A 9,223-nucleotide genomic window follows, 5' to 3' on the forward strand; every position below is an offset into this window, starting at 1 on the left:
TGTACCGTACACCACACCACAAATGACACAGATTCGACTGTTTGACCGAAAATAAAACAACCGTACTTGGGTCCCAATCGGTGTTTTTATACAAGCAATACTAGAAGAGGAGAGGCAGAACAACCAAGAACTTAGGTGAACGGGTAAAACTCCAAACTTCGAAGCTTATCGTCTTCTAGGCCTTTAATACTAGTCCCTTCGCTTAAAAAGTCAACAAAACGAAACGAAATACTCTTCGTGTACGTATGACTCTCTCTTAGGTTTGGTCTTATATATCTTCTTTGTCACCAGGTCGTATGAATCACAGGTTTCGTTATATATCTCACAAACACACAAATGTTGAAATAGTTTCACATCGAGCAGAAACTAAGAAAACGAAGAGTTTAAATATCCTAAGTTGGTATGACCTCACTTCAACTAATACCAATGCTTTTTGTGACAAAACCACACTACTATCAAATTGTGCAGGCAGTAATTAACAAGTTAGGGTCAATGTCGTTGGAAGTGGGCCGTTTCTCTGATAACTTGACAACAAACTGTTACTGGATCATTACCATATAGAATGGAATCAGAAACTTCTCTTTAATATACATTGCACACTTTAATTGACTCAAACAATGGACTCGTTCTACAAACCTAAAAATTTCTTTGGTAGGACCAACTTTGGTTCTAGGAGGCGGTCCCAAGCCCCATCTAGATGCACAAATGCATAGCAAGGATGACATGAGAGATGGAGACCAACTTTAGCTAGTAGAAACTTGAAAATGAGAGCTGGAACTTTGGTTTGGTCTCAAGTCATGGAAATCAGACTTTTCTATGGAGCATATACAGCCTCTCATACCCAAGTGTATTCAATCTTCATCTTTCTCGTAATTTTACCAACTAATCTTCTAGACATAACAGCTTCACTATATTATGCGTGTGTGTGTGTTATATAATACATTCAGGGGCACATCTTCTGTCGAATGTCAAACTTGGAATATCTTAATTATAAGAGAGTTTGAGTAAGTGACAAAACGTACCTGTTAAGCAACTGACAACGGGCCTGAGCTCGAACAAGCAGCAGTTAAAATTCACAAAATAATATATCCTTTGCTAACATTTCCTTTCCATTAGCTAAAAGTATTGACTTCTTCGATAAAATAAAAACTATGTGACAATGGCAGTCTCCATTACAACTCAAAGTCAGAAATCTTCATCAATTCAATTTGTCTTTTCACATCACCAGTGAACATCTTATAGTACTACAACTTTGAGTCTCATTCTTTTATATACAACCAATTAATATTACAAAACTTTGCTTACTCTTTCTCCTTGATGTCGAAACATAAAGCAATGAGCTTTGGTTACTTTGAAAACAATGAGCCTTCGGTTCACATCATATATATATTTACGAAAACTTACTACCTATTTGATTTCTTTGAAAACTTTGGGTTCTTGCACATTCGGATACTTGCAGGAGTTACCTCCACCAATTCATCCTCTTGAATATACTCAATGCAGTCATCCAGACTGTAATCCAATGGGGTGTCAAGAATCACTACATAGCGAAAAGGGAGATTCGAGATTATCAAATGCTATAAACTGAGGCTTGCTTCTGCAGATGTACAAACTCAAGAAAATTGAATTACTCAGTAAAAAACTTAGAAGAAAACATGAGAACCCAACCATTTTATAAGCAATTAATGCCTAGGTAAATTATTGAAGTGGGAAATTGGAGAGACCTTTCAGAAAATACTAGCCTAATAGAAGGGCTATTGCACTAGTTCTAACAAATATTAAGCATAAGACACCATTAAACTTAAGAAACATCAAATATCTCATTCTCCGTCACAAATATAAGGATAATTTTGTTCTGGGAAAAAAGAGCGGACATTTGAATCATGTAGAGCAAAAGCAAAATTATTATGATGAAAATTCAATCTATTTAGGTTGCCCCATGTAGAGTACTATGTTTATTGGGTCTGCCTAAAAGTACTATTAACAATGGGATAAATAGCTTACGAATATAAAGTAACAACTTGGTTAGACATAATTGGAATGTTAGGAAAAAAATTTAGTTTTTATTATTTACTTGGCATTATTGCCTTAAAACAGCTAAATTTCACCGATATATCTTTTTGGTCAACCTATCATAGCTTAATAAATTTAAACTTAACAATATCAGAAGGGAGTTAACTCTTTTGCGCAATAGACAGGAAAAAAAAAAAAATTAGCAAGCACTATAGTTGCTTCTCACCTGTTTGTTCTTTGTTGGAACGGATATTTGTTGCTGCCTTCTTCTTACACACATTAAGGGACAAGTCCCCAGGCCGCTGATGGATGCCGACTATCTGACCTTTATAAACTTCCACCCCGGGACCAATAAACAACTGCCCCCTCTCCTGTGAACTAGAAATGGCATAAGAAGTACTCGTTCCACCCTCAAAGGCAACCTGAAAATAAATCTCTCGCAGTTAAATTTAATTATCCTGACGCAGGGGAGACATACATGCAAGTCACATATATGATCTTATTGTTATTTTGGATGACTTGGAATGCTTGAACTTGAGTTTCACTTTAATGCAAAAAATCATCTCAACTTTAGATGTCCAAAAGTGTGACAAGTGATATAACAACTATTGAAGTCAGTACCATAACAGACATTGGCAAAAGGCTTTCACCACCACTAAGACTTGTAAAGTTAAACATCAAAATAATGAATTATATATCAGAAGTTACCAGTGAACCCTGATCCCGGGTACTCATATCACCAGCCCAAGGTCCATAGCTATCAAATATTGTGTTGAGAATTGCAGTGCCACGAGAAGCTGTTAAAATTGCATTTCGCAAACCAAGAAGGCCACGAGTTGGAATTTTATATTTGAGGAAGGTTGTGCCTTCAGACCTGGTGCATGCATAGTCCAGACAGATAATCAGATCAGATGTTGCATTCACCAAGCAGACAATTCAATAACTGTCATGGCCACAATCAGACAAAAAAAGGAGAGTATGTGAAAGCACTATGACCCTCCATGATACCCACTGCGGGGGATGGGGACCATTATTAGATGACAATTAATTATTGGTTTACTAATGTTCTTTCAGTTACATAGTCTAATAATTTCAAAACCAAAAGTGCATAATTTTAGTTATGAGAGTTCTACATGGAAATTTATTTGCACCAGTTCAGGAAGAGTGAAACTGACAAGCAATTGTGGTATAGAAGGCACAATAAATTACTAAAGGAACAAAAGTCTTTCTCACAAGGTCTTCATTATGGGCTCGACATTCAGGTGCAAGGCAACTAATGTGCATTGCATATATAGGGGAAATGTGAGGGTGCATGGATATTGCACCTGCACAAGCAGATGCATAAAATTATAGATTGGCAACTGATTTTAGGTAATTACTGTATCCTTATCTAAAAATCCATCTTTTACAGGGTGCAAACTTTTGTTGCACCCTAAGCACTGCTAGAGTTACGGAGAAAATTATGCTCTAAATATTTTCATGTGCTTGATCATCACCTCTGATTGTACTATGCATTCACATTGATAAAAGATGATTAGTTATAGATGAAAATAGAAACAGGATAATGTCTACACACCCAACTCCTTGCATATCAAACATCTGCCCTTTCCTTTTGCCAAGAAGCTCAACAACAGGACCCATGTGTTCTTCTGGCACCTCCACAGTGGCGATCTGCAAGCAATCCACATGACATAAACGACTGTTATCAGATGAGCGGTAGCATCATTCGTAACTTATAGGGGATATTTTCCTCAAGAAAAGAAAAGCATTTGGCAATGCTGTTTATTTGTAATTTTGAATGAACCACCGCTTCGCAGTTCTTAAGAATTAAGCAATGCATTTATTATTATTTTTAAGTAGTATGACGATGTGCCCTGTTTCCATTCCAATCAAAGTGGAAGCATTGGCCTTCAACCATGACAGTAAGTAATTTCAAAATTCGCCCATTTCATACACAGAAACAATAAAGTTTCAACACTCACCTCATATGGTTCCAGCAATTTGTCATTCACCCTTTTGTTAATAACTTTGGGAGGTCCCACCATGAATTCATATCCTTCTCTTCGCCTGAATTGAATAACCATTTAAAATTGTGCATATAGAAGAAACAGGATTGTGGAATAACAAAAAAATAACTATACTCACATGTTCTCGATCAATATTGTAATATGTAAAGTACCCCGTCCACTAACAATGAAGGTGTCTGCTGTTTCGCCATCTTCAACCTTCATAGCTAAGTTACGCTCAAGCTCACGAGAAAGACGATCGCGTAAGTTCCTACTGGTAACATACTTTCCCTGAAAAGGACCAAATACATTTCCAATTAAGGTCACACAAGATAAAGATCCCTTGACATTGGTGCCAGAACTAATAACCCGTAGGACATTAACAAAAGATATGAACCATTGACCAGGCAGAAACTTAAGTTGTCAGATAATTTGCATGCAATGTTGACAGACCGTCAATCAAGAACCACTGATTAGGTGGACTCTTGTTTGAATCTACAGTGCCAGACCGACAGTCTAACATCATACTATTCCATAATGTGGCAATTGAACTTACCCTATTTCAACCAGAAACAAAAAACATCACCCTATTTATGTTAATACAAAATCATCTCTACTTTCACACATTTTTAAAATGCAGCATGTCTTATATCTTCTGCTCCATTTGCCAACAGGGTATATACTTTAGAATGTAGAATGACTGTTTAGGAGTCAGGTTTTAGGTTTTAACAAGGTCTCAGATGAGTGACTTAACGTAAAGTACCAAGCCATTCAAATGCTCCTGTAAGGCTTGAAATCCAGATGTGGGATGTTAAGCATTCTCAAGAATATATCTAATTATATAAACTGTACATCTTAAGTATAGTGTGTATATTTTTGAGAGCCAGGATGCTGGGAAAGAGATTATGATGTAATGAAACTAGTGTACACAGTAAGCCGCTCAATCTATTAACGTAGTTTGAGAAACTGTTGGATGGACATAATATATGCATATGTAATTATAAAGGCTCATTTTGAATAGGGATCCCTTATGTCCATATGCATATGTAATTATAAAGGCTCATTTTGAATAGGGATCCCTTCCAAGGAGAATTAAAGGGAGCATTGTTGGTGCCACTTTGCAAAATGGCCTGGCTATACGAACCATATAAGTTTTAGACTCGCATCTAACAGTCATCCCTGGAAAAAGATCAGAAAAGTTGGAAATTGATTGCCCATTTGAATTATCATCTATATTTCAGTTCTCAACGAAAAGATTCTGTTTGTCTATATATTTGATCATAATTAGATAACTGATTTCAGATTTGTTGGATTTTTACAAGGATGATCCACGAGGAGACTAAAAAAGTGAAGACTTGGAATTGACTGCATTGAGGATTGGGCCACATTGTGATCCCATCATCGAAAGAGATCCCTATTGATAAGGTGTCTCTGTACTTTACAAAACGCAGATTGTTCAGATTATTCTGGCTTGTTTCATAGATATACCTAAAAGGAAATCTTAAGGAATTGGAGCAAGTTGTCATAGTATGAGACAGTAAACATCTGTAGAAATTATTTTGTAGACGTACCTCACGTCCAACAAACGGTGAAGTGTTTATGGCAAAAGCCATTTTCACTGTTGGTTCCTCAACCCTAATGGCAGGTAATGGCGTCCCAGCGATCTTACAAGCAATTGTCTCACCAATCTGAGTAAATTTAAAATATTAAATAAACCAAGAAATAACTCTCAAATTTATAAAAAAAAAAAAAAATGTGATAGCATTAAAACCTGAATATCATTGATTCCACAAACAGCACATATATCACCAGCCTCCACACTTTCTGCAGGAACCCTACTAAATTTCTCATACACAAAAAGCTCACTAACTCTTGCAACTCGACATGCATCTTCTGAGGTGCATACCTATAAAATCGCATCATGAGCAGAAGTTTAGAAAACTTGTTTCTTTTCCTGTATTGAAGAAAATGCATTAAGATGAACTTTATACCTTCCTTTCTTTTTGGAAATGAACCATGATGAAAAAAAAATACAATCTTAAGAATTCATATAAAATATGTAAAAATAATACTGATATGGGTTAAATATTAACAGCAATAGTCAGATATCATGAAAATATTATCCCAAGCTATTTAATTTGGTGAAGAAAATAAATGAAAAGAAAAAGCTAGAATACATTGACCAGGTTTCCAGATTTGGCTCAAACTCACCTTCACATCCATCCCTTTCTTCAGAACCCCAGCATGCAAACGTCCAATAGCTATTCGGCCTTTATGTTCATCATACTCGATATTTGTAACCTGCAATATTTCAATTAAAATTACGTACAGAACAGTCTATAGATGCCTAAGTTGAATACTAAGAAAACTCGAAAAATAAAAAGAGTAAAGTACAAGCAAATGCAGCTAAGTTTCATAGCAACAAGTTAAAGCTATACAAGTATTATGGTGACCAAATAAAAGCTTTTTGTACTACAGTTCATTTTGCCTTCGCTAGCCACTCTACTGAATTGCTTTAATATGACCAGAAATTTTGTTATTCATAACAGTCAACTTTAGCCATTAACTTTCTTCATTTCCTGAAATGTAGTAAAAGGTCTTCTTGGTCTGAAACGTGATAGGTAATTTTTGAACTCACTATTCGAAAGTATGCAAGCATCAGCTCATATGCCTTAATCATTTACAAATATTAACAGGTAAATACAAGAAAGCCCCTGTGATCTCATTATATTGATCAGCCTTCTCTATGCTGTACTATTTTGTACAGTTCTTTAAGTAAGAACTAGTTAAATCCGGATATTACACTCAATATTAGTTGTAAATGTTCATAAAATAAAAGGACAAAGAACAATGAGATTAAAGAAAAGGTACTAACAAGCATTTGAAGTGCACCATCTTTGTCAATAGCAGGCCCAGGTATGCATCTCATTATGGCCTCAAAAAGGGGCCCAAGATCATCTGCCAATTTATCAGCTGACAACCCAGCCTTTCCTTTAATACCACTAGCATATATTGCTTGGAAATCACACTGCAAGGAAAACAACGAGATTAGACTTTCAATGCCACAGACTTTTTAGCTTTCTCAGTCTGATCAAGATTTAAAACAGGTTTTCAAAAAGGAAATTTCTTGCTATTATATTCCACAATAGCCACAAACTAGTTCCTAATATTCCAAGATACCATTTCAACACCCCAGATACATCGTTTCAAAGGCACTAGGAGTCAAAATAAAGCACCTGGTTAGAGAAACAAATGGAAATCCAAAATATTTGTTACCTGTTCATCTGTCGCATTTAGTTCGATAAATAGTTCAAAAGTGGAATTGATGACAAAATCCGGACGAGCTGAAGGCCTATCAATCTTATTAACAACAACAACAACTGCATGGCCAAATTCTAGAGCCTTCTTCAAAACAAATCTTGTTTGTGGCATTGGGCCCTCGACAGAATCTACCTACAAAGACATAGCAAGCAAAATGCTGACATGAAAAACATTACATATAAGGATTACGATCCAAAACAACAGAAGGTGCAAAAGGGTACCACTAGAAGAATGCCTTCCACCATATTGAGGATGCGTTCGACTTCGCCTCCAAAGTCAGAATGTCCAGGAGTATCAATTATATTAATCTTTGAGTCTTTATAAGTAATAGAGGTATTTTTGCTTAGTATAGTAATTCCCCTTTCACGCTCTAGATCATTCGAGTCCATTATCCTTTCCTGTACAAATTGGTTATCACGAAAGACCTGCACAAAATCCCCCAACAATGTCATTAAGAAATTTAGAAATACAAACCAAAATCACATAGACATGAAGAATTTTGATGAGGTTTCTAGTCTTACCTTTGATTGCCTCAACATTGCATCAACCAAAGTTGTTTTTCCGTGGTCGACATGCGCTACGATTGCTATGTTCCTTATGTCAGCTCTCCTCATCAACTTACTCCTCCTCTCTAAGACAAGAACCAAGTTCCCAATCAGACTAACATTACCCAGCATTCCCAACCAACACACACACACACACAATCAACAAATAAAGCAAGAAAACAACCTCTATCGCTACGAGACTATTTCGAAGATAAACTCTCTTCAAATACCAAACTCATGTAATGAATTGCTGCAGTAAATAGGAAAAGGAGGAGCAGAGGCATAGAAATGAAAGGTTGCAAGTGAAGAAGAAGCGAAAGTACCTGTTTCGATGGCGGCGGCTTCGGTGGCTTCGGAGACGGAGCATTTGATTGGCGGGTGAGCGGAGAAGCGTTTCGAGTTCCGGGAGCGGAGTTTGAGTGTGGTGGTTTTGGCGGTTGAGGAAGAAGGCAAGGTGAAGCCGAAGAGTTGCTTGGAGGAAAGGGTAGTAATTCTAGGGTTGTTGGTGTTAGGGTTTGGGAGGGAGAAGGAGGAGCTGTGGAAGCTGCAGGTTGCCATCTCCATGGCTCTCACTCACTCTCTGCTCGCAGTGGCTCGGAGAGAGAGATAACGAGGAGATTTGGCAAATGTGGCTGCTGTTGGAACTCCAAAGCAAAAAGATACAGTTGCAGTAAGAGGCGCTCTTTACTCCACGTCATCGTTGGGCGGGGCTCTCTAGGTGAGTCCATGTCAGCTAGGGTCCGCAATGGAAGAAATTTTTCATTGTAATCAGGACACGGATGGTATACCATTTGTTTTTATAAAAGTGGTAGGAGTTGTTTTTTCAAAAATCATTAACTTTTTAACACGTATATCTCACTATTTGTATAGTAACACGTAATGTATCATCCTGTGTTCCGTTCACACTGAAAAATCCCACCCACAATGAAAAGTTTTGGTAGCGGTCACATTTTTCTTTCCTGTGGAACGGTTGAGATTAATTTAAATTCACTCGTAGAGAAATGTGCCGGGAAGAATTTTCTTCACAATGTGCTATTTGGTTTTCGATTTAGAGTTTGCTTATGGATGTGTTCACACTCAATTTTTATCTTTGTGTCCACCAAGTAATGTATATTCTATTTAGTGGATATATTTAAGTTCTACACTGATGCAAAAATATTTTGTTGTACATGAACCCTAATTGACAGAAATCCCAAAATTTATAGAAAACGAAACCCTAAAATCCAATTCACAAAGAGTATGGAGTGTGAGAATAGTATTGGAAAGTAAACAGAGTGTGCTAAGATAAATTTTAATTTAAAAAGTGGGTGTGGGGTGCCATTTAATACTATGGTTTAA

At 36.8% G+C, this 9,223-nt stretch overlaps 1 protein-coding gene across 1 annotated transcript; it reads right to left on the minus strand.

The window, feature by feature from the left end:
• Nucleotides 1-1,112: 1,112 nt before the first annotated feature.
• LOC103963085 (putative elongation factor TypA-like SVR3, chloroplastic) lies at nt 1,113-8,511 on the minus strand. The gene is made up of 14 exons (XM_009375863.3): nt 8,209-8,511; nt 7,862-7,971; nt 7,562-7,765; nt 7,296-7,472; nt 6,895-7,047; nt 6,231-6,320; nt 5,791-5,925; nt 5,591-5,707; nt 4,159-4,310; nt 3,996-4,080; nt 3,590-3,684; nt 2,722-2,887; nt 2,240-2,435; nt 1,113-1,540 (listed from the first exon to the last, which is right to left on the minus strand). The coding sequence occupies exons 1-14, from the start codon at nt 8,447-8,449 to the stop codon at nt 1,404-1,406; spliced, it is 2,058 nt and encodes a 685-aa protein (XP_009374138.2). The 5' UTR covers nt 8,450-8,511; the 3' UTR covers nt 1,113-1,403.
• Nucleotides 8,512-9,223: the final 712 nt, after the last annotated feature.

The sequence above is a fragment of a genome, unplaced genomic scaffold (assembly GCF_019419815.1).
Source record: "Pyrus x bretschneideri cultivar Hongxiangsu unplaced genomic scaffold, Pyrus_bretschneideri_v1 Contig9, whole genome shotgun sequence".
Lineage (NCBI taxonomy): Eukaryota > Viridiplantae > Streptophyta > Magnoliopsida > Rosales > Rosaceae > Pyrus > Pyrus x bretschneideri.